Genomic DNA, 25,091 nt, shown 5'->3' with positions numbered 1-25,091 from the left:
CTCCAGCCCCTGTGTGTGCTTCTTACTTGTGAGCAAATCACCACTGTGGGCCTCAGTTGTTCATCTATAAATGGGTATGAATGCACCTTACAAACATATTGAAGAGTTTAGAATAGTGGAGAATAGGCAGTCTGGTGATACATGCCTTTAAACTCAGCACTTGAGAGGCAGAGGCAGGTGGGGCAGGCAGATCTCTGAGAGTTCGAGGCCAGTCTGGTTTACACCATAGCCAATTCCAGGACAGTCAACCTACACAGTGAGATCCTTTGTCAAAAAAGAAAGAAACAAAACAAAACTGTGGCGAGCGAAGTTATACCCAACAAATGACAACTTCAGCTACATCACAACTAGCGCCTGGCTCTGGGCTAAGTCCGTTCAGAACAAGTTTAAAGACCATTTACAAGGAAAGGCCCTCTTCCCTTTCCCACCCTCCATTTCTTTCTATGGGAAGGGCCATACAAGGCAGTCAGGGGGTTAACGTTCCCGGCTGTCCAAACTGCACTCTGCAGGAGAGAGGGATTTGCCTCGAACTGAAGCCAAAGCTGGGTGCAGAGCGCCCTCGCCTGGTAGAGTTGGGTTAAGGCGACTCCAACCTGATCAAGGCTGACTTCAGCATGGGGGTGTCTCCTTCGCAGGAAGCCTGGCCAGGGCAGAGGAAGGGGAAGGGGATACTTTTAAGGCTTCCTAAGAGCCATCTGCTTTCTTGGTTTTTCTTCCCTCTAAGCTCGCTCTAGAGACGGCCCCACCCATTAGACTGGTCCAAGCCCCTTGTTACAAATCCCCAGTGCACTCCTCTGCAGGGTCGTCGGAAGTGACCGGGTGGGGCAGCCTATCGATTGTCTGATTGCTGCGGACCCCAGATGAGCCTCTTAGCCTGTGCCAGAACCAGAGTATCTGTAGAAGAGTACAAGGTCACAAGGTCACCTTCAGCTACCTACTAAGTTGAAGACTAGCCTGGGCTACAAGAGACCCAGCTTCAAAATCAATCTCTCTCTCTCTCTCTCTCTCTCTCTCTCTCTCTCTCTCTCTCTCTCTCTCTCTCTCTCTCTCTCTCTCTCTCTCTCCTCCTCCCTCTCTCTCTCCAGAAAAAGACTCAGATCTCCAGCAACACCTGAGACCGTGGGCTGAAGCGCAGAGGTTGGGGCAGCTGTCAGGAAGAGCCATTTCACAAACACTGTGTCACATGCTGAATTGGACATTGGCGATTGAACATCTGGCCAAGCTAGACACATTTCTGACTTTTCTCCTAATGGGACAAGCACATCATTCGGTAAGTTATGAAAGTGTACCCCATACACCCCATATACACACATTCAGACACCATTACATCTACACCCATTTTACAGGCAGACAGACTGAAGCTCAGAGAGGACTCTTGGGTGGTGAAGGATGTTGTCTCCCAGTGGTTGGGTCTGTAGGGATACAAGAGGGCAGTGGTGTGTGGCAGGCCCTGTGAAGGCAGCTCCTGGAATCCTGTCACCTACCTACAGCAATCGGAAAGAGAAGGGCTGAGGTAGGAGGGGAATCCTATTTCAAGGACTGGAAGATGCTCACATTGGCAGCAGACACCTCTAGGCAGACCCAGAGGGTGTTTACCCATAGGAGAGGGGCCTGAAGAGAGGATCATGGGAGAAGGGGATGGAGGTACCTGGACAGGGATGGAACAGTGGTGGGAGGGGGTCATCTCAGAAGGGCAGAGTCCAGCCCCATCTCCTGAAGCAGGCATCTTTAACACTTAGATGTCATTCCTCTGTTTTGTCCCCAGTGAACTCACAGTGACAGCCTGGGACAGGCCTCAGCCAATAGCAGGGATCCTGCTTTCTCCACCCCTGGTACAGGGACCTCAATGTCTGAAAGGGACGTACAAAGGGCAAGTGGAAGGGGCAGCTTGTCTCTGCCCAGGGGTCAGGAGCCCAGCAGCCTGCCAGAGGCATTATGGGAGCTTGGACTTAGAGAGGAAGGAGACCTGGCAGCCACTTGTCACTGGAGCTTGTGTCCTGCCTCCCTGTCATTGTTAGCAGTCCCTTGTATCCAGCCTGGTACGTGTGTGTACACAGGTAAATCCCAGTCTGTCCGTTTCTCCTCCCCCCTCCTCACACTGAGATAGAATCTCATGTAGCCCAGGCTGGCCTCAAAGTTGTTATATACCTAAGGATGACCTTGAACTTCTGATCCTCCTGTCTCCACCTCTCAAGCGTTGGGGTTACAGGTGTGTGCCACCAGGCCCAGGTGTTCCCTTTTCTTTTACACAAATAGCAGCATTATAGGCCGATTGCTCTATACATCATTTTTTCCTAATTCTTTATGTAACACACCTTGAAATTTGTTTGATCTTAATAAACATCGCCCATTAAAAACTGGCAGTCTCTGTAAGGTGGCTCAGTGGGGAACAGTGCTTGCCACCAAGCCTCACGACCTGAGATCAGTCTCCAGGACCCACATGGTGGAAGGAGAGACTCACTGCCACAAATTGTCTTTTGACCTCCACATGAATGCTGTGTACCAACAGTGTACAGACACATTTAAAAACACACACATCTAAGTAAACTTAAAAAGAAACCCAAATATAACCTTTCTTCAAACCACGTGCAGGGTAGCATCAGGCCTTCCACCCCAATCTGGCACTAGTGAGAGAGTTCTCTTCTTACTGCGGACGTGATGCGGCCTGCCCCCTGACATGTCTCTCCTTGTTTCCTTTCCATTATGAAAGCATAGAAGAGCCAGTCCCCCCTAAGACACCACAACGGTCCTAAACACGGACATGCAAAAGGTCAGACCTGTAAAATATACGAAGCAAAGGCTGATGGATTGGAAAGGACAGACTTCAATAGCCCTTTCATATTTTGGAAGAATGAAGAAGCAGAAAATCAGCAAGATTACAGAATTCTGCATCACCATTAGCCCGCAGCATTTAATGGACGTCTAGCAGATTCACTAAACAGCAGAACACACATTTGTTTCAGATGCTTGAAAACCGTGCACCAAGACTGACCTCATCCTGGGTTATCGTCCTTTGTTTTCCATTGTGATAGAAGAAATCTTTTTTTTCTCTCTCTCTCTCTCTTTTTTTTTTTCACAGACAGGGTTTTTCTGTGAATTTTTACGCCTTTCCTGGAACTCACTCTGTAGCCCAGGCTGGCCTCGAACTCACAGAGATCCACCTGGCTCTGCCTCCTGAGTGCTGGGATTAAAGGCATGCGCCACAACCGCCTGGCTGTGATAGAAGAAATCTTTACCAAAGAAACCTTAAGGGTTCCTTTTCGTTCACAGTTCAGGGTAGAGTCCATCATTGAGGGGAAGTCAAGGCAGCTTGTATAAGCAGGCCACATCACTTCCACAGTGAGAAGAGAGCAACAGATGCATGCATTCTAATATCCAGCTCTCTTTCTTCATTTTATACAGCTCCTGGGTCTCCTGCCCAGGGAATGGTCCAACCAAAATGGGTCTTCCCAAATTGATTTCAACCAACGTAACCCAGATAATCCTTCATAGGCATGCCCAGAGGCCCATCTCCCGAGTGGCTTTAGAGTTTTCAATTTAAAAATTGACACTGCGGTGGTTAGAAAGAAAATGGCCCCCAAAGGGAGCGGTACTATTAGGAGGTGTGGCCTTGTTGGAGGAAGTGTGTCACTGTGGGGGTGGGCTTTGAGGTTTCCTCTGCTCAAGCTTCGCTCAGTGTGACACAGAGTGGCCTTCCTGTTGCCTGCAAGATGTAGGACTCTGAGCTACTTCTCCAGCACCATGTCGGCCTGTATGCTGCTATGTCCCGCCATGACGATAATGGACTGAACCTCTGAACTGTAAGCTGCCACCACAATTAAATGTTGTCCTTTATAAGAGTTGCTGTGGTCATGGTGTCTCTTCACAGCAATAGAAACTCAAATCTCAACAAATTGAAAAGAATTAAAACCATACGGAATACAGTCTCTAAACAATGGAATCAAACTAGAAATGTATGACAAAACAATAATGGGAAAATGTCTGAACCTTTCAAAACTAAACAGCACACGTCTGTAGCTAGAGTTTTCCTGTCTGGCCCACAGTCAGGACAAATCTCTGTCACCAGCCAGCCCCACAGCCACTCAGACCCAACCAAGTAAACACAGAGACTTATATTGCTTACAAACTGTATGGCCATGGCAGGCTTCTTGCTAACTGTTCTTATATCTTAAATTAACCCATTTCTATAAATCTATACCTTGCCACATGGCTCGTGGCTTACCGGCATCTTCACATGCTGCTTATCATGGTGGCGGCTGGCAGTGTCTCCCTCACTCAGCCTTCCACTTCCCAGAATTCTTCTCCTTGTTCTGCCTATACTTCCTCCTGCCTGACTATTGGCCAATCAGTGTTTTACTTACTAACCAATCAGAGTAACACATTTGCCATACAGAGCATCCCACAGCACACGTCTAAATAGTTCACAGGTCAAAAAGAAGCCTCAGAGAATTTATTATTATGTGCACTCGTATGTGTGTGTGTATGTGTGTGTGTGTGTGTGTGTGTGTGTGTGTGTGTGTGTGTGTGTGTGTGTGTGTATATGCATACATATTTCTAAATACATAAATACAACCTGCCTAGTCCATATAATGTCACTTGTATATATATGTTTTCAGGGCTGATTGATATTGGATAAGCAGCAATTGGTGTGTTCTTTCCTGGGAAGACTATTCTAGTCTCAGCATTCCTAGTTGCTTGTAGCTCTTTGTCTAGGGTTGAGGACTGGGTGAGCTTTCCCTCTCCCACATTAGCATGCCTATTGGTACCTTTGTCCTTCAGGATACGTTTAGACAGCCATATTGGTGAAACTCCATGGGTGTAGCTCCTCTGACATGTCTAAGACACACAATTTCACACCAAGCTTCTTGTTTCTCTGGCTCTTAAAATCTTTCTTCCCAGACTGGAGAGATGGCTCAGAGGTTAAGAGCGCTGGCTGCTCTTCCAGAGGTCCTGAGTTCAATTCCCAGCAACTACATAGTAGCTCACAACCATCTATAATGAGATCTGATGCCCTCTTCTGGTGTGCAGACATAACACTGTATACAAAATAAATTAATTTAAAAAAAAAAATCTTTCTGGGGTTGGGGATTTAGCTCAGTGGTAGAGTGCTTGCCTAGCAAGCACAAGGCCCTGGGTTCGTTCCTCAGCTCCAGGAAAAAAAAAATCTTTCTGCCCCCTCTTCCATGATGCCCGAGCCTTAGGTGCAGGGGTTGTGTTGCTGATGTACAGTTGGGACCGGGTTCTACATTTCTGCCTTTTGATCAGTGTCGTGTTCTGTAGTAGTCTCTGTCTTTTGTAAAAATCCCTCAATGAGGCAGGAGAACTGCACTGATCTGTGGGTATAGGATACATATTTAGAATGTAGTTAGGGATTGTGATAGTTTAGGAAGATAGTGGTCGTAGGTTCTCCTCCACGATCCATGGCTTCCCTAGCCGGGGGAAGTTGGCTAGGTCTCTAGAACCCGGCATGATTTCCCTCTGGTTGAGTAGGCTGTCAGTCTAACTTGAGAGCTGGTGGTTACTGCCAAGGTGTTTGTGCTGCTGCTGCACCTTAGGGATATTGTGCCATGCTGGTCATTTTTCTGGTTCAAAGGAGTCATAGCTGGGTAGATCTCCTTAGAAAGCTTCCATGGTGCCTTCTGGTACCATGAAATTTAGTTCTCAGGAAGGAGGCTTTCAGGTCAATTTTTATTTTGTTTTTAAACTTGGGTTCTGGAAAACAAATTCAGAACCAACTCCATGAAGTTGTGCCCTGACCCACATGCATGCTAAGGCTTGTGTACCCACATGCATACATTATATACACATACAATCATAATAATAATAGTAAAAAGTATAAATGTTATAAAGATGTTTAAATGTTATAAAAAATAAAATAAAAGTCGAGCATTGGTGATGCACACCTTTAATCCCAGTACTTAGGAGGCAGAGGCAGGCAGATTTCCGAGTTCAAGGTCAGCCTGGTCTACAAAGTGAATTCCAGGACAGCCAAGGAAACTCTGTCTAGGAAAAAAAAAAGACTCAGATCAAAGGCTAGCAAGATGGCTTCTTAGTGGGCAAAGGTACTGGATAACAAGCCTGATGCTGTGAGTTTGATCCCCAGGACCCACAGAAGTGAAAGGTGAGAACTGAGTCCCACAAGTTGTCCTCTGACCCCCACATGCAAGCTGTGGTGACCTGCATACACAGAAATAAATAAATAAATAAACAAACTATAAAACATAAAACTGATTTTATAGTTAACACTCTCAAGAAAGAAAGGTCCAAGCCTAAATAGTTTCAGTGGGAAATACTAAGGATTAGAGAGCTTCTGGGTGGCACATGTCTTTAGTCCCAGCACTCAGGAGGCAGAGGCAGGCAGATCTCTGTGAGTACAAGGCCAGCCTGGTCTACAGAGTGCTGTTATACAGAGAAGTCTCAAACAAACAAACAAACAAACAAACAAACAAAAAAACCAAACCAAAAAAAACCACACACAAAACACAAACAAAACAAAACAAAAAGATTAGAGAGTTAATAGACACTAGAGAGAAGGCTCAGTGATTATGAGTGATTAGTGCTTTTGCATTCTTTTTTTTTTTTTTGGTTTTTCAAGACAGGGTTTCTCTGTGTAGCTTTGCGCCTTTCCTGGGACTCACTTGGTAGCCCAGGCTGGCCTCGAACTCACAGAGATCCGCCTGGCTCTGCCTCCCGAGTGCTGGGATTAAAGGCTTGCGCCACCGCCGGCACTGCTTTTGCATTCTTGAGCTGAGCACTCAACAGTCACTTCCTCTCAGCACCTTGACCAGCCATGAATGTCTACATTAACTGTCATTTACCGCAAAAAGAGGCTTCTCCGACCAGAACTGAGGGCCGTTCCCCTCTGTGGGTTGATCCACATCAGGTGGATCACAACTCTGATTCCAATCTGATTCCTTTCGGCCTCCGAGGGCACCTGCACACAGGTGGTGCCCAAAACTCACACAGGCACACACATGTTACAAATACAAATAGAAGCTTTTAGAAGAGTTAATAGGCATTCTATATAGTCTCTTTTAGAAACCAGAAGGAATGCTTCTGTGTCCCAGTTTGCTTTCTGCTGCTTGGGTAAACACCACGACCAAAAGCAACTTGAGGGGAGAGTTTATTTCAGCTTCTGCTTCCGGGTAACAGTGCATCACTCAGGGAAGTCAGGGCAGGAAGTCAAGGCGGGAACCTGGAAGTAGAAACTGATACAGAAGCCATGGGTAACTGCTGCTTACAGGCTTGCTCCCCATGGCTTGCTCAGCCTGCTTTCTTATATACCTCAGGAACAACTACTCAGGGTAGCACCACCCAAAATGGGCTGGTCCTCCCATCAATCATTAACAAAGAAAATTCTCCACAGGCCTGCCTCCGGGCAATATGGATGGAGGCATTTTCTCAATTGAGGTCCCTCTTCCCAGATGACTCTAGCTTGTGTCAAGTTGACAAAAATGAATGAATGAATGAATGAATGAATGAATGAAATAAAAACCTAACCAGGATAGCTAGGCATGGGATACTTCCCTGTGAATTATTGACCATGAAGGCTCCAGAGACCTCTAAAATAATACAGGTTATTACCACTGTTATTGTTTGCCCCCCAGATTTAGACAGTGTCTTAGTCACTGTTCTATGGCTGTGAAGAGACATAACCACAGCAACTCTTATAAAAGAAAGAACTTAATTGGGGGCTGGCTTACAGTTTCAGAGGGTGAGTCCATTATCATCACGGTGGGGGCATGGCTGGAACACTTCAGGAGCATGGAGGTACTCATGGCACTGGAGCAGTACCTGAGAGCTACATCCTGATCTGCAGGCCGAGATAGACAGACAGACAGACAGAGAGACAGAGTGAGATGGAGAGAGAGAGACAGGAGGGAGTTCGCACTCGTTACTGTGAGCCTGGTCAAAGAATCATAGTTGGGGAAATCACAGGTCCTCAGGAGGAGCCTACTGCTGTTGCTTTGCTAAATGAATATGTCATCTCCTAAATATTTGTTTACACCCACAGAGTGGAACAGCCCTCAGTTCTGGTCGGAGAAGCCTCTCTTTGCAGTAAGTGACAGTTAATGCAGACATTCATGGCTGGTCAAGGTGCTGAGAGGAAGTGACTGTTGAGCACTCAGCTCTCAGCTCTCAAAGAATGCAAGGACTGGAGGAAGGGGCAGAGGGTTCTGGCAGGGTATCTTCTAGGGATGCCATGGCATTGCAATCATAAACTCAGAGCAACTGCAGTTATCTGCACAGGACCTGCATGAAACTGGATCCCCAGCAACATTCCGTCATGGACGAGGGAGGGGCTCATGAGATGTTGCTAAAATTCCTTCCCAGGAGGAGACATAGGCAAACTCTGCTCTTCCTCCCACAGAATCACAGAGTCGTGATTCTGCCAAAGATCACTCTGGGGGAACCAATGAGTTTACGGAACTTCCTGACAAAGCATACATAGGTGAGGGGTTCCTTACAAGTTGCCCCCCAAAAGCCACATCTGGAAGCCTCTATCCAGCAGGATTGAGGGCTTCTCCAGTAGCCAGGTAGCTGGATCCCCCTTCCCTGGCTATAAACTCTAACCTCTTCCTGAGGCCATGTTCAATTAAGGCAGAGTTAGTTGCATATAGCAGGTAGTAGGGTGCAGCTGGATACTCAGGAGAGGGTTTGTGACCCTTCTCTCCACTCCATGAGATGTAAACAGTAAACAAGTCCAGCTGGGATAATCCTTTTACAAGGGGGCCAGCTGAGCTCCCCAGAGATGGTGTTTGCACACAACACGGGGCCTGGCTCCTACATGAAAGCTATCGGCAGTTATGGCTGCTGAGCCACTGGTGAGCTATCTATGCTCCGATGGATAGCTCCACACTCATTTCCACGTGGGCGGCTTGTGGGTCACCAAACAAAAGCAATAAGAAGACATGATAGTGGAATGAGGACTTGTTGAGGAGGGGTGGGGGCGGGCAAGGGAGGGAGGGAGAGAGAGTGTCACAGTGCAACTTGTAATTTTCCTTTCTTTTTGAGACACGGCCGCACTCTTGTAGCCCAGGCTAGCCTGGAACTAACTAGCTGTAGACCAGACTGGCCTCAAACTTGTGGCAATCCTCCTGGCTCTCTCTCCCGAGTGTTGGGATTACAGGCATGTACCACTAGGCCCAGCTCTTCACTTGTATCCTGTGCGGTAGATAGTCTTGCATACCACAAGAAATTAAGGCTCAGAGAAGTAAATCAGACTGAAAGTTCTGCATTGTTTTGACCTCTGGTTCACTGGCTGAACGAATGGGAGAAGAACCGCCCATTCGTTCCCTCTCTCTCCACGCTCCCTTCCTGCCGGGTGCCAGGAGTCCAAAGGCCACAGAACATAAAATGCATTATTTTTTGTGGTTGGGATCAAAGTCCAGGCCCGTTGCAGCTCAGCTCTGCACCTCGAGTTAGACTCCGCCCCCAAGTCTCAGCCCCAGCGGGACTCATGAATATTCAAATAAGGAGATATTTAAAGACGCCGGCGCCAGGCGTAGATCCCTGCCCCGCGCCGTACGGCCCCGTTCATTGAGTTCATCAGTCCTAGCGGAAGCGCCGCCAGCATGTCTGATAAACTGCCCTACAAAGTCGGTGAGTCCCAGGGGTGCAGTCCTCCGCAGCGACTCGGCTCCCCGCCCTGGGCTTGTTGTCTGTACCAACCTGAGTCTGGTCTAGGCAGCGGCCTCGGGGCGCCCGGGACCCCTAAAATCGCTGGCCTGGCCTCGCAGGTGCCTGGGGGTTGGAGTCCGCGCGCCGCAGAGAGCTAGGAGTGGGAAGCAGCCACGAACTACAAGTCCCGGCGTGCCCCGCGGCAGGCGCCCTGAGCGGCGGCGCGGGCTACGATCCTTGGGTTCGGCAGCGTGCTTCTTGCGGAGAGACTGGCCCTGGGGAAGCCGACCTAGTGGCTCTGGCTCTGGTGTCTGGCGGCCTGTGTGGCCCCCAACAAGGGTCCACCACCTTCTGGGCCTTGAGCGGGGCCGGAGAGCGCACTAGTACTCTAGGTGCTAGTGAGGAGAGGCCTGGAAGGCAAGTCCCGGTGCACCGGGGACTTGGGGCCAGCTCAGTCTGTGGGATTATCTGGTGCATGACCAGAAGAAAATTTAGAATAGTTAGAAATTCCCCATCTTTTCGTCCCGGCGACGGAAAGCTGACCGAGTAAACAAATGTTCGGTTGAGCGTTTGCAATGGGATAGGCGCTGCCTTGTAGCATTATTCTAGACTAATCCGTTTTATTACCGTAGCTCCCTAAGGAAGGAACAATTCCCCTTTTACGATGAAAACCCAGAGGTATAGAAGTTATTTTCCCAGAATCTTGCAACTGGGAAGTGGTTGGCTAGAATTTGGACCCAATACGTCATGACTCCTGGGCTCATCTCTTTCACTGCTGTCTGTATGCAAGGGAACACATGTGGAACAACCCTAATGAAATTTCAGCACAATCCAATTCAGACTGGGCTTAGTGACACAAGCTTGTTATCCCAACACTCACTTCTGAGGCTGAGGATCGATCAGAGGTCAGCCTGGGCATACAGTGAATTCCAGGTCAACTTGTACAAAATAGGGAGAGCATATCAACAAAACTACAAACTAACCAAAAAAAAAAAAAAAAAAAAAAGCAATTCAGGCTGGCTAGCCTTTAAGATAATTTCAAGATGCCATTAAATTGGAGAGGGTCACCGGCATGAGATGGATGCTATCCCATTATACAGAGAAGTAACCTGACGACGTGACTTGGAAAATTCTTATTAAAATAGTTCATCAGCTAGATTATTGTCTCCATTGGTTAGATGTTGAAACTGAGGTTTAAGTCAGTGTTGTCTTGGTGGAACAGCTAGAATGGAGACTTCTCATACTGTGGAGGGTTTGGGGAACCATAGGTTGTGTGGATAGGTCCTTTTGGTTTGCTCTTTTTGACAGGTGTTCCTGTGACTTCTGTAACTCTGGTTCTCTTGGCACCCAGAGCTCCAGAGTTTGGTACACTAGCTCCTCCTGTCCCTTTGGAGTGGAAGTCCCAGGAGAACTTTGGGACTGGCACAGCTGCCCCAGGGGCATTGAAAGAATCTTTTTTAGCTAGAGGCACACCTAGTAGACAGGGTAGGATTTAAGCAGGAAAGCCCCAAACCCATTGTCCTCTCCAGGAAGGCCTTGAGAGCAGCCTCGCCATCCGCCCTGCCTCTGACTGGAGACTGTAAATGCTGGAAGTTATACTAGGTTCTCCCTCCCTCCCTCCCCCTCTCTCCTCCCTCCTCCCTCCTCCCTCCCTTCCTCCCTTTTGCCATCCTTGCCCTATGCCAACCTTTTATGAATCTTTGCTCATTATGATGTGGTCAATAAACATTTTCTGGTCTCCTCCTCTGTGCCAAGCCTTGCTGGTCACTGGAGATATAAAAGTGACCCAGGTACAGTTGAGACAGAGAGGCCTATATAGTGTAGCACAGTCTCTTTGTGTTTTGAGATCGGTCACTTTTCACTCTCCATGGCTGCCAGCCCCCATTCTCGTCTCTCTTCACAAGTCTCTGGTCCTCATGCTGCCATTTTGTTTGCTTGTATTTGGGGCCTCAGCTAGCACTGAACTCATTAAACTCCCGTCATCCTCCACAGCACTGTGCTTAGAGGTTTATGTCTTAGAGTTGGCCAGTAGGATCTTTCAAAAGACAAATCTGGTCATAGAATGATACCTCTTTTGAAACTCTGTAGATGACCTTCCTCACTGCAAGTAAAGTCTTGATTCTTCTTCTTTTTTTTTTTTTTGGATTTTTCAAGACAGGGTTTCTCTGTAGTTTTGGTGCCTGTCCTGGAGCTCGCTCTGTAGACCAGGCTGGCCTCGAACTCACAGAGATCCCACCTGGCTCTGCCTCCCGAGTGCTGGGATTAAAGGTGTGCACCACTGCCACCCGGCCATCCTGATTCTTAATGCCTCTGAGTCAGCCTGGCCCGTTTTCAGTTTTTTTTTTCCTTTCTCATTTTTATTATATGTGTATGTATGGGTGTTTTGCCTGCATGCATGTCTATGACCATGTGTGTGTGGTGCCTACAGAGGCCAGAGGAAAGCGCTGGATCCCCTGGGACTGGAGTTATAGGCAGTTGTGACTCTCCATGAGCTGTTAGGAACTGAACCCCAGTACTCTGGAAGGACGTCAATGGTCTTAACCGTTAAGCCATCTCTCCAGCCCCTCCATTTTCAGGTGTTTTTGAGCATATACTGAGCCAGGTAGTTGATCTGGCACTTGGTATGAGCCATCCAGGGTAACTGCTCGTGTTAAAGCCCTATGATGGGAGAGGTCCGTGTGGCTGAGCAGCTGGTGAGGGGGACAAGGTGGGGACAGAAGCAGCTGGTAGACTGGGGAGGGGCCTGAAGCCAGGGAAGGATTAGGATTTTAAAGTTTTTTTTAAAGATTTATTTATTTATTATGTATACAGTGTTCTGTCTACATGCATGCTTGCAGGCCAGAAGAGGGCACAAGATCTCATTATAGATGGTTGTGAGCCACCATGTGGTTGCTGGGAATTGAACTCAGGACCTCTGGAAGAACAGCCAGTGCTCTTAACTGTTGAGCCATCTCTCCAGCCCCCGGATTTTAAAGTTTTAAAGGTTTCCCACTGGGCTGTAATGAGGAGCATGGTATGTGGGAACCATGGTATGTGGGGACCATGAAGCTGCTTTGTAGATCCAGCTGAGAAGTGGTGCTTTACACAGGGTGAGATGTTCAGTCAAGCGCATGCCGCATGCCGCAGGCGGTGGGACATAGTGGCCCACACCTTTAACCCCAGCACTTGGGAGGCAGGGGCAGGCAGTTAGCTATCTGTGAGTTTGAGGCCAGGCTGTTCTACATAGTTTCAGGACAGCCGGTGCTACATAATAGACTCAGTCTCAAGAAACAAAACAAAACAGTAACCCAACAACAGCAAACACAAAACAAAAAAAAAAAAACAAACCCCCAAAACCAGAACTAACCAACCAAACAAATATGCTGACAGAAGCAAATATGGAAACAGGAAATCTTACAGATTCGGGGCCAGAATGGTTGATTGAATGGTGATTTCATTTCCTGAAATGGGAGGATTGAGGGTGTGTGGCCAAGGAGTCTTGAGGGCACCCTTTTGATGGATAATAATTGGACAACAGTCTAGAGGTGCTGAGTCAGCAGCTGGATTATGTGAGTCTCGAATTCCTGGGAGAAGTTTGCACTGGAGGTAAATGTGTGGGAGTCATCACCACAGGGAAGGCATTCAGAATCATCTGAGTAGGACTTATTTGGCAGGAGTTGGAGAGGGGCGGAGATGGGCTCCCAGGGCTCCTAGAGTATGTGAGGTGAAGAGCAGCCAGGAAGGAAGGAGGGAGAAGAGAGAATCGGATGCCAAGGCAAAGCAGTCGTTAGTGGGGTCCCTGCTCCTGTGAGAAACCTAAGCATAGTTAGTTACCCCAGTGGTACCCGGAATGGAACGGTGAGATCAGAGGGGTGAGAAAATTGGGGACCAGGGACAGCTTATCCTTTTTGACAAACAAGAATGCCTAGTCTAAGCACAAATGAGGATGGACTCCGTGGAAGGAAAGTGAATGACTATGTCCTTGTGAATTGTGAAGCAACGTCATCTGTCAATGGGGAAAGATGCCTGGGGAGAGAAGGGTAAGGATAAACTTACTAGGAAACTTAGGATTGCTGGGATGTGCCAGGTGTCCCTTGAGTTTTATGTTCACAGTAAGCAAGACTGTTGTCCCGGGCCTGTGATTCTCCTGCTGGTTCAGGGCCTTAGGTACAGCGGAGAACTGGCTCCAACCAGGTGGAAACTTTGACTGTTGCTGACTAGGTCTCTGCGAAGCTCAGGATGGCTTCAAAACCATGGCACTTCCTCAGCTTCCCTAGTGCTGGGATTACAGGCATGAAGCCACCCACCCTAGCTTCAGGCGTGAGCTTTGCCAAGGGAGGTCTCAGAGGCTAAGAGAGCAGGTGGTAGACAGTGGGATTCTAACTTGGAGGAAAGAAGAGGAGATCATGAGGGGGGTTTGGTAAGGACCCTGGAAACTGATAAAATCAAAGGTTTAGAGAGTCTGAGCTGCTCCCTCTTGGAGTTGGGAATGTATAGGGAGAAGACATGACTAGAGGTGGTTGCTTGAAATTCAGATTTCTGAAGGAACTCTCATTGATTGCCTGGGGTAGTGTGTGTGTGTGTGTGTGTGTGTGTAGGAGCTGTGTGTATAGCTGAGTGAACCCTCTGTAGGGTGGAGTGACCTTGGGAACTGTTTGTTTGGTGCTGGAAGTTGAACTCAGGGCCTTGGACACTCCTCCCCCCCTCCCCACTGCTCCTTAGAAATTATTTGATGCAATGTAGGAAGCAGAATATTAATAAAGTCTTCTTCTTCTTATTATTATTAGTAGTAGTATTTGAGATAGGGCTCCGTGTGCCCAGGTTGGCCTTGAACTTGCTATGTAGTCAAGGATGACCTTCCTCCTGCCTCCATCTGGAATTAGGCACGTTCCACCACTCCCGGCCTGTTTAACTATTTGCTAAATTATTAAAACTTCTGTAGCAGCCTCCTTTTCTCCTTCACCCCTCATTTCCTAGAGTGAGTGAGATCTGAGCTCCCCAAAGGTAAACGCCGGGGAGATGGCTCAGCTGGCAAGTGTGCCTGTCTTCATAAGCCTGAGGACCCATGTAAACTGCAAGCACTTATAACCTCAGTGCGAAGAGGCAGAGGCAAGAGGCCTACCTAGCCAAGTCAGTGAGCTTCAGGTGCAACGAGATCCTGTCTCAAGAAATGAGACAGAATTGGGAAAGACATTGACATTGGCCTCTGGCCTCTATATACGTGCATACATAAGAAATAATTCAGAAACGAACAAAACCCACCATGAACCCCAGGCCCATCCTCTTGCACCTGCTCGATTTGGGTTTTTCCCAGGGAGCGATGTGGAGGTTGGTAGGTGTCAGTGGGAAGGATCAACAGTGGGATTCATAGTCTCAGCTGTTTTTCAAGGGGCACTTCTCTTTGTTGTGAGTGACAGAATGCCGTGACAGATTGCTCAGCCCAAGGGCTCTAGGGTCACACTTGGATCAGTCCTTACACGGTGATGGTGCTTCATGGCTGATGGGAGGTGGCTCACGTAACTTGCCATCTTGTTCCTGCAGCGGACATTGGACTGGCAGCCTGGGGACGGAAGGCCCTGGACATAGCTGAGAATGAGATGCCAGGTTTGATGCGCATGCGGGAGCTGTACTCGGCGTCCAAGCCACTGAAGGGGGCTCGGATTGCCGGTTGCCTGCACATGACTGTGGAGACTGCTGTCCTCATTGAGACTCTCGTGGCCCTGGGTGCTGAGGTGAGGTCCACAGCTCTGTGACTCCTTTGAGTCCCTTGCCTTCTCTGGATTCAGCCATGGAAGAAGATGGTACTGGTAGGGAGACCTAGCTGGCAGAGCCCCTTCTGGTCACGTGGGTTTCCTCTCTATGTCCCACTGCTGGCCACCTGTTGTATTTTTCCTCCAGTTGGGGGATAGCTGACTCCTCAGTACATCTTCCTGCATGAGAAGAAAACCCCAATATTCCATTTAGTCATCTAAAAGCATGCCCGTTGGCCTTCTTAGGGGTCAAGTGCCCTCTAGAAAGTCACAGTTGCTAGAAAGGTAGAGTGCTATGATTTTTAAGCTCTGGTGGTGTGTTTTTACTGCTCTGGCTTCTAGCCATTCACTTGCCCGGAGTCCTCAGCCTTGGCTTCAGGGCTTTCCTTTCCCCGTTCCTAACAGGGTGCTTCATAGCCACACCAGTGGCCAACAGCCTCGTTTTCCTGGCTCTTCTAGGTGCGCTGGTCCAGCTGCAACATCTTCTCTACTCAGGACCATGCAGCGGCTGCCATTGCCAAGGCTGGCATTCCAGGTGAGCGGCCCTGATGTGGGCTGTGTGAGAGCGGATAAAGCACTTTGCTTTTTCGTGTTCCCTTACTGACTCCTGTAGCAATAGGCTTCCATATGCAGACAGAGGCCCTTAGCCTCTGACTTACAGCAGAGAGCGGCTTTGTCCTCCACCTCATCTCAGATCCCATGGGAAACACTTCCTGACCCGCTGAGCTATGTGGTCTCTAAGGAAAGGATCTTCAGATTGGGAGCCACATGGTGCAGAGGGTAGGGAAGTTCCTTAGAGGGACTCTGTGGATCATTTTCTAAAAAAGTAGTGAGGTGTAAGGCAGAAGAAGAGTCTCAGAGGTGCACTGGCTGAGGTATGGTAGTTTAGGAATTTGAGAAAGAACCAGGGCTAAAGAGAAAGACTTTTGCTGCAGAATGGTACATGTCTTTCTGGACTGCAGCCGGGGTTGGGGGGTGGGGGGGTTAGGGGTGGAGGTAGGGGGTGGGGGTGGGGTGCCAGGGAGGGCTTTGTTAGATTCAATGGTAATTAAATAGAATATACAAGAATCTTTGTCAGGAGCTGGAGAGATGGTTCAGCAGTTAAGAGCACTGGCTGCTCTTCCAGAGGACCCGGGTTTGATTCCTAGTACTCACATGGTGGCTCATAGCCATCTGTAACTCTAGACCTAGGAGATCCAGTATCCACTTCTGGCCTCCTCAGGCTCCAGGCAAGCACAGGGTACATAGACATACTTATACATTTGTGTGTGTGTGTGTGTGTGTGTGGTGGGGGGGGATGGCCCCTAATTCTGTAGGTAGACGGGGCATCGGGAAGGGTTCCTCTATAGCCTCACAGGGCTGAGTGCCTGTCAGCAGCCCCCACCTTGGTGAGGCTTGGTGGCTCTCCTTCAGGAGAGGCCTTGTGTTCAACAGCATTATCTTCTACAGCTGTGGGGAGGGAGGCAGCCGACTGCTTGGCCGGTGTCCTGTGCAAACAGGAGTCTCTTGAACCCCACACCTGTGGAGTTCCACGTGCTGGGAGGAGGGCCGGCTGGCCAGCAGCCAGCACTCTTGTGTCAGATGCTGCTTTACAGTGCTGTGCCGAGCGCTGCGTTTCCTGGTCTCCCTTGGGGTTTTTGTGAGTGGTAATGGTGATGCCTCCTCATGGGGTTTGCCCACGAGAATGGGCATGGAGCAGTTACAGTACCTGGCACAGAGAATGCTCCATCTCTAGTAGCTTCTACAGGGGAACTTTGCCCAGGCATCACCTGAAATTACCCACCACTGAGACTGCCAGGCCCTCAAGACCTTTCAGTGATCCTACCTGGTGGTGCCCAGTGAGTAGGACGTGGGAGTCCTGTTCTGTGTGGGCCAGTGCCCTACTCCATGGAGCCCAGGGAGGAGATGCAAAAGGGAATAATTATTCCTAGACACCTATGTCTAGGGCTGTGTGTGGCCTCTGTGTCACTTGATTTCTGCTATTGAGGCTCCATTTATAGAAGAGGTAAAGGGAGTTCCTCAAAGTCACATGGCTGGGAAGTTCAGAGTCAGGGTTTGAGCTTAGGTCTGTCTAGCTTCAAGCTGTGGGCTTCCCACTGCTGTGTTTTATAAGGATGGACTTAACCTAGGGGTGGGCGTGAGGAAGGAGACCGTACTGGCTCTGTTGGTGTGGTTTTCTGGAACCTCCCTGCCAGCTTCTCATGTGGCACTCACCCTGCAGTGTACGCCTGGAAGGGCGAGACAGATGAGGAGTATCTGTGGTGCATTGAGCAGACGCTGTACTTCAAAGATGGGCCCCTCAACATGATCCTGGACGATGGTGGTGACCTGACCAACCTCATCCACACCAAATACCCACAGCTTCTGTCAGGTAAGCAGGTGTGCCGGGTACTAGTGAGCCTGCTCCTTCACAGACATGAGGAATGGGCCTGGCAGATTCTCCGTAGGACTGGAGCACAGGAAGTTCCTGCAGGCATGGAGTCTGCCTTCTGACTTGTGTAGCTAGAGTTTTCCTGCCTGGCCCACAGTCAGGACAAATCTCTCTCACCCGCCAGTCCTACAGCCGCTCAGACCCGACCAAGTAAACACAGAGACTTATATTGGTTACAAACTGTATGGCCGTGGCAGGCTTCTTGCTAACTGTTCTTACAGCTTAAATTAATCCATTTCCATTAATCTATACCTTGCCACATGGCTCGTGGCTTACCGGCATCTTCACATGCTGTTTCTCATCGTGGCGGCTGGCAGCGTCTCTCTGACTCAGCCTTCCACTTCCCAGCTTTATTCTCCTCCTTGTCCAGCCTATACTTCCTGCCTGACTACTGACCAATCAGTGATTTATTTACCAACCAATCAGAGCAACACATTTGCCATACAGAACATCCCACAGCAGACTTGTGATGTGAAGCCAGGGTAGCTGGGGGTGGGGGCAGAGCTGCTGAGTTCCTAAGCCAAGGCCGATGTCGGGCAGCGCTAGGAATGGTTGAGGAGAAGCAGCGTTGTGTGACAGGGTGGAGGAGGACGGGGTATGGAGAATACAGGAGGCCCTGAGGTAGGAAAAACCAGCCGTGACTAAAGGAAGGAAGCCTTCTCCTGACGTGTTGTGGGCTATGACAGGGTAACTGGGTGAAGAGTGGTGTCGGCCGCTAGCACAGTGGTGGGTGGAAGACACTGGAGCTTGAGTCATTAGGCCTGTAGGACTCTGTGTAGGACGGCACCCGATGACGCCTCCCCTGTTGCTGGCCTCGGTGACGGTGGACTTCACAGTCAGGTACAGAGGTGGGAGTGAAAGGGCTTTGGGTAGAGATGTGTTCTCTGATGTTCTTCCTCTTGTTCAGGCATCCGAGGCATCTCTGAGGAGACCACGACTGGGGTCCACAACCTCTACAAGATGATGGCCAATGGGATACTGAAGGTGCCTGCCATCAATGTCAACGATTCTGTCACCAAGGTGAGCCCTGGGGTAGAGTCAGCTCTGGTCATTGGTGCCCAGCGAGCTTAGGAGTGGATCTCTGAAGGGTGTCCAGGAAGGGTATGGCCTGGGGCATGAAGCCCTTACCTGAGGGGGCATGGGGCAGCAGTCTGAGGGTGGTAAGTGCATTGAAGGGAGGCCTGCACAGTGGATCATAGCTGTTCAGGAACATTGTGGCTTTGGTTATCAAGAGCTTTAAAGTTAAGCACGTTCTTAGACTCAGCAACCTGTCCTGGGCATTGATTCCCTAGAAAGGCTTCTAGACCAGCAGGGAATAGCCAGGGAGATCGTCTTAAGGGTGATGATGAGGAGAGACATGGTGGGTGGGGCCTTGTCTAGAGGAGAAGAGTCTTAGGGGTCTGCCCAGGCTGGCAGTCCCAGTGGGCTCAAGTCTCAGCCCTGTGGGATGCTTGGAGGCCTGGCCTCAGGGTCTTGCCTGCCCCCATCGTCCCCTCGCCCCCTCTCCTTTCAGAGCAAGTTTGACAACCTCTATGGCTGCCGGGAGTCCCTCATAGATGGCATCAAACGGGCCACAGATGTGATGATTGCGGGCAAGGTGGCGGTGGTAGCAGGCTATGGTGACGTGGGCAAGGGCTGTGCCCAGGCCCTGAGGGGTTTTGGGGCCCGAGTCATCATCACCGAGATTGACCCCATCAATGCACTGCAAGCTGCCATGGAGGGTATGATAGTGTGAGGGTCGGCTGTTGGGGTAGAGGAGGGGTGAGGCCACCTTTGATAACACATGTTCAGTGTCCGTGCAGGCTATGAGGTGACCACCATGGACGAGGCCTGTAAGGAGGGCAACATCTTTGTCACCACCACAGGCTGTGTTGATATCATCCTTGGCAGGTAGATACAGGTGGGAGTCCTAGGGAGCAACGGTCCACAGGCTTGGGGCTGTTCTTGGTCTCAGGTCTCTCACAGGGTTGGGCTTCCTCACAGGCACTTTGAACAGATGAAGGATGATGCCGTTGTGTGTAACATTGGGCACTTCGATGTGGAGATAGATGTGAAGTGGCTGAATGAGAATGCTGTGGAGAAGGTGAACATCAAGCCCCAGGTGAGAAGCCCCAGCATTCCCCGCAGGGCTGGCAGTGAAGGGCTGAGGAGGAGGAGCGGGCTTGTAGGTGCCCGCCATGGAAGCTGTTGTAACCTAGACAGTGATGTGTGTTGGAGAAGCCTGGATTCCGAGCTAGGTTGGAGGTATCAGAGTTGACACTGAGGCCTCTGAAGTCCCTGAGGGTATCAGCAGGTGTGTGGAGCATAGTGACCTAGCTGTTTCAGAAAGATTGCATACAGCGGTGGCTGAAGAGACAGGGCTCTGAGGGTGTTCACAGCCTAGCAGGCATGCTGGCAGCTGGCAGCTAAAGTGCGTGGGCTGAACTGGCAGCAGGGTCAGGATGGGGGAGGTCAGGAAAGGGGCACTGCTGCATTTCTGTCTAGAACAGCTCTGCAAAGTAGGCCATTAGTGAGTTAGACAGAGGACAGTTTTGCCGCAGGGCATTGAGAGATGAATTCCTTTGGGGTATATGCAACTTTATTTGGCTTTTATTTGTTGTTGGTTTATTTATTTCTTACCTGATTATAAAAGTAATGCTCCTGGAAGACTTTTTGGCTTTGTACATCAAGAGCTTTTAAGTTAAGCTCTTTTTTGCCATGTAGAGCTGGAGATTAAATCCAGTGCTTCATGTAAGCTAGGAGAGCACTGTTAGCAAGTGAGCCACACCCCCCCAGCCCTGTATTCAACTATATGTAGGACCCGGGTTCATTTCCCAGCACCCACATGGCAGCTCACAACTGTCTGTAATTCCAGTTCCAAGGCACCCAATATCCCTGACAAAATACCAATGCACATAAAATAAAATTTTAAAAATGGTAGTCATGTATGTAAAGGATTCAGTACAGAGTATATGGCAATAATGACAGTGCTAGCTGCTACCCCCTGAGTACCTACAGTATGCCAAGTGCTCTATAGGTCTGAATTCATTAAGTTCTCATAACAGACCGGTGCGGGAATTGGCTACTCTTAATTGTGTGTGCTAGCTTTGTAGGGTGGTTGTTTGGGGGCATTTTAGGCCATCTTGTGCAGGGTAGGGGGTGGGCAGAGACGGGCAGTGCCCACCATCCCTTACTGTTGCCATGGGGACTTGCAGGTGGACCGCTACAGGCTGAAGAATGGGCGCCGTATCATCCTGCTGGCTGAAGGCCGGCTGGTCAACCTGGGTTGTGCCATGGGCCATCCCAGCTTCGTGATGAGCAACTCCTTCACAAACCAGGTGATGGCACAGATTGAGCTGTGGACCCACCCAGATAAATACCCTGTTGGGGTTCACTTCTTGCCTAAGAAGGTGAGTTCTTGACTTGAACTGCAAGCTAAGGCTCATGTGCTGGCTCCTGGGCTCCCTGTGTGGGCTTGCTAGAGTTTCTTAAGTGTCTGCCCTCTTACTTGTCCTCCATAGTCCATAGTGCTCCCTGGAGCACACCCATAGTGGCATGGGCTTTGGAGTGTGACTCACCAGGTTTGAAGCTGTATCTCCATTCCTCAGCTGTAAAGTGAAGGCAGGAGTACTTTCCTTAATAATGGCGAGGACCTCCGAGTGTCTACAAGGATTGGGTGGGTAGTTGGTAAAGTAGGCTGCTGGGTGGGAAGTGAAGGGTTGAAGAATACATGCTCCAGGTAAAGGGGTGGCTGCCACTCAGTTGTCACCAGCCCAGAACACAGCTCCAGAGGACAAGCCTTCTGAGTGCTGAAGAGAAGCCATATGCTAAGGTCTTGGTATGAAATAATTTTAAAATATAGGCAACATATTGTAGTTTTAAAAAAATGGATTGGCCCCATTTGGTTTGTTCATCTGTTTGGTTTTGAGACAGGATCTCATATCCCTGATTGGCCTGGATCTCAGTATGTAGACCAGGCTAGCCTTGACTCCTAGGTCTGCCTGCTTCTGCCTCCTGAGAACTGGGATTAAAGGCAAGAGCCTCCATGCTTGTCTTGGGTCTTTTGTTTGTTCATTTTGTGGTGTTGGACATGGAGCCCAGGTTCTTATACATGCTACACAAATGCCCCTTAGCTGCATCCCTAGTACTTGGTCTGTAGGATGCATGCGGTCTAAGGGTTATTAGGTACCTTAGTTAATGACGAAAGTAGCCACCACTAACTAACTTATCCTCTTGAACAAAAAATCTGAGTGTCACTGATCTTTGTGACAGCCTCAAATGGTGGGTATTTATTATATGTGCCCTACAAATGAGGAAACCAAGGTTTAGAGGCTGGTGTGCTCTTGGGAGTTACTGGGACTCCAGCTCCAGCTGTCCAGGCAGTCGCCCCTTATGTGGCACACTGGTACAGTGCTGTGAGAAGAAAGGCAGCCTCAGCTAGACTGGCCAGGCATGGGAGGCCTTCATTCTGCTTCTAACTAGTATGGATTCCAGGCTAGGCCCATTTTTGCCTTTACTTGCATCTAGCTTGAACCTGTTAATCACTTTCTTTAGGTTCCTTGTCTGCTAACGTAGGCATAATCCTTCCCTTCCTACTCCTGGGGATGTTTGTGAAGCTCTAAGAACATTGAACATAAAACTGCTTGGGAATGTAGACGCACTCTGGGCTGGGCTGTAGCCAGAGTGTCATGCCATTATGATGTAGGACTTTGGGAAGAGAGAGTGCCTCTATTGATAATATGTCCTAGGCCATAGTTCATTTCAGGAAGCGTTCTGGTTAGCGCTTTAGTTAGAGGAGGTGAGGAGATATCATTGGTGGTGCCACCAGAATTATGATGGGAGGGTGTGTATGGTTCTTTTTTTTTTTTTAATTAGTTAATTTTACACCCCCATGGGGAGCTGGGCAGCCAAGACAGCACACTGAAGCTGGCCATAAGGCTGGAACAAGATGTAATGAGAGTAGTACCACTTGCCAGCCAGATGCAGATGAGTGTACTAGAGCATGACGCTAACTCCAAGTTTTTCTGTTCCTCTCCAGCTGGATGAGGCAGTGGCCGAAGCCCACCTGGGCAAGCTGAATGTGAAGCTCACCAGGCTGACTGAGAAGCAGGCCCAGTATCTGGGCATGCCCATTGATGGCCCCTTCAAGCCTGATCACTACCGCTACTGAGAGCCGGGACTGCCCTTCACCTTCCAGCTGCCATTTTGTTCCAGGCCCTACCTCTCTTTCCCAAGAGCAAATGTCACCAACTCTGCTGTTGCTTCACCAGTGTTCGTCCCGCTGGGGCTGGTCACTCTGTCTTTGGACCCTGTTGTGTCCTTCATACTGTTCCAGGTGTGGTGAGGGGGACTGAGAGTCTCCGGTCAAGATAGAGGTACCTGGGAGCCACCCACAAGGGACATGAGCTCCAGAGTCTTGGAAGTCCTGAGGCTGTGGCTAGTGGTGGTCACAAGCCCGTGGACTTTACCATCCAAGCCCTCACATGGTCTTTAGATCCATGTGCTTGGTTTCTTGGCCTGGGACCTGAGAAGGAGCTCTACCAAAGGGCAGGAACCAGTGGAGTTGGAAGGTTCCTCAGAGCTTGGCTTATTTTCCATTGGGCCGTCTCTTCAATCTCAATAATGAGGTTGGTACTTTTGGTCCCTATTTCACAGGGGTGAGAATAGATTAAGAAAGGACAAATGACAGCTGGAGATTGAAAGGGTCAGAAAAAACCAATAGGCGAAGGTCTGTCACTATTTGTAATTGATGGTTCCTATCACAAGCCTGGGTCACAAAGAGATTCATTTGGTCTATAGTGTTTAGAATGTTAACAAAGGAAGGTGGATTAAATAAAATATCTGGTGCCTAAGGAATGTCAACCCTTTATTATATAGGTAAGATATTGCTTACCATGTATGACAATTTTAAGTGTGTGTGGTGTATGTGCATGTGTGTGGGCTCATGCACCTGGACTCATGGAGCCCAGGGGAGGACATTGGGTTCGTGAGCAATTCTCTCTCTTCAGGGAGTCCTGCAGAAATGTCTTCTAAAAAATCAGAGATCTCATAATTTGAATCATACAAAAACATAGAGAAATTGAGCTCCCTCTTATTTGATCATTTACTGAACCCATTGGACCTTCAAGTCAATTAAAAAGAACCCACACCCACAGGATGACGTCTGAGTGTCCTCCACGGAAGGGAGAGCCTGGTGGAGATGCTGGAAGTGTGAGAGCTAAACACAGGTGGCTGGGATGTCCAGGGATGGGAACAACTCTGCCATCCCCTGCCCCTTCCTTTCTCTGCTCAGCTTTTGGGTTCCACGTCTGGCAGCAAGAGAAAGGCATTGGAGAGGAGGTGGTGCTTGAAAAAAGGACTTGAGAAAAGTAGGGTTTTAGGGGGTTTTTTTTGTTTTGTTTTGTTTTTGAGACATGGTCTCAAATGGCCCAGGCTAGCAAACTATAGCCAAAGGTGACTCAATTTCTGATCTTCCTGCCAGTGTGATGTGGGTACAGGTTTGCATGTAGAGGTCAGACGACAACTTTCTGGGGTTGTTCTCCTTCTGTCTTCATGTGGGATCCAGGGAGCAAACTCAGGTCTCAGGCTTACACAGGAAAGCACTCACATCCCATCCCCAGCTCTTCGAAGTCTTAAAGATTTCAAACAAAACCCTTGGATCATTCAGCAGTCCACTGTCACAGGGATAAGGGACTGAGAGTGCTCATTCCAGCTTAGGGTGTCGCCCTTAAATAATTACTCTCTCCCTGCAGTACATGTAGTTGAAGGTGTGTAAACTATGTGAGTATTTGATGACTTTGCTGAGAATAATTTATAAAAATTCAAATGCCAAGGACCCACTTCTCAACTGATCGCCATAAAATGACAAAGGAGACTAGTAAGGTCTGACTGAGGATAGGTGTAGTCCCTGCACGAGGGAAATGGGAGGAGGAGGATCAGGAGTTCAAGGTCATCCTTGGCTATGTGGGAAGTTGAGAACAGCCTGAGCTATGCAAGAACCTGTCTCAAACAAATAGGCAATGATAGATGGATAGGATCAAAATCTACTGAATAAAAGTCCAAAATACTCGAGAATAAAAAGCAATCCTAATTCATGAAAAAATAAAAGACAGCTCTATCCCCAGTACTATTTCTTGCACACTAATTGTGTGTAAGTTTTAACCAAAAACACCTTCGTTTTGAGATGGCTTTGCTGTTTAGTCCAGGCCTACCCTGAATTTACAGAAATCTTGCAACCATTTCTGGAGTGTTGGAATCATAGAGGGATTCCCCATTGCATCCTGGCCTTACTCATTCTTCATGAGAACTTTTACTTGAGTCTTGGACTGTTG

General features: G+C 49.0%; 1 protein-coding gene and 1 long non-coding RNA gene across 3 annotated transcripts in view; one reads left to right on the top strand and one right to left on the bottom strand.

Annotated features, from left to right (window-relative positions):
• LOC128101260 (uncharacterized) overlaps positions 1–10,602 on the bottom strand; it is a 51,886-nt gene extending 41,284 nt beyond the window's left edge. Inside the window, exons 1-2 of one of the 2 annotated variants that reach the window (XR_008215047.1) lie at positions 9,673–10,602; positions 7,704–7,813 (exon numbers count right to left, since the gene is read on the bottom strand). This is a non-coding gene — a long non-coding RNA (uncharacterized LOC128101260). The remainder of the gene's footprint in view (positions 1–7,703; positions 7,814–9,672) is intronic. The other variant, XR_008215048.1, reaches the window with a different exon arrangement.
• Ahcy (adenosylhomocysteinase) lies at positions 9,471–23,616 on the top strand. Its single transcript, XM_052724226.1, has 10 exons — positions 9,471–9,603; positions 15,142–15,332; positions 15,810–15,885; positions 17,572–17,721; positions 18,689–18,801; positions 19,295–19,502; positions 19,584–19,671; positions 19,765–19,882; positions 20,976–21,170; positions 22,799–23,616. The coding sequence occupies exons 1-10, from the start codon at positions 9,576–9,578 to the stop codon at positions 22,928–22,930; spliced, it is 1,299 nt and encodes a 432-aa protein (XP_052580186.1). The 5' UTR covers positions 9,471–9,575; the 3' UTR covers positions 22,931–23,616.
• Positions 23,617–25,091: the final 1,475 nt, after the last annotated feature.

The sequence above is a fragment of the Peromyscus californicus genome, unplaced genomic scaffold, assembly GCF_007827085.1.
Source record: "Peromyscus californicus insignis strain IS unplaced genomic scaffold, ASM782708v3 Scaffold_7__1_contigs__length_154581171, whole genome shotgun sequence".
Taxonomy (NCBI): Eukaryota; Metazoa; Chordata; class Mammalia; order Rodentia; family Cricetidae; genus Peromyscus; species Peromyscus californicus.
The sequence above is the reverse complement of the archived record's forward strand: the minus strand, read 5'-3'. Positions and strand labels throughout refer to the sequence as shown.

Bases quoted from the DNA above. Each gene is read 5' to 3' on its own strand.
- Ahcy (XM_052724226.1), top strand. From the start codon at position 9,576: ATGTCTGATAAACTGCCCTACAAAGTCG. The intron at 9,604-15,141 runs GTGAGTCCCAGG...TTGTTCCTGCAG, and splicing joins TAAACTGCCCTACAAAGTCG to CGGACATTGGACTGGCAGCC. The intron at 15,886-17,571 runs GTGAGCGGCCCT...CTCACCCTGCAG, and splicing joins TGCCAAGGCTGGCATTCCAG to TGTACGCCTGGAAGGGCGAG.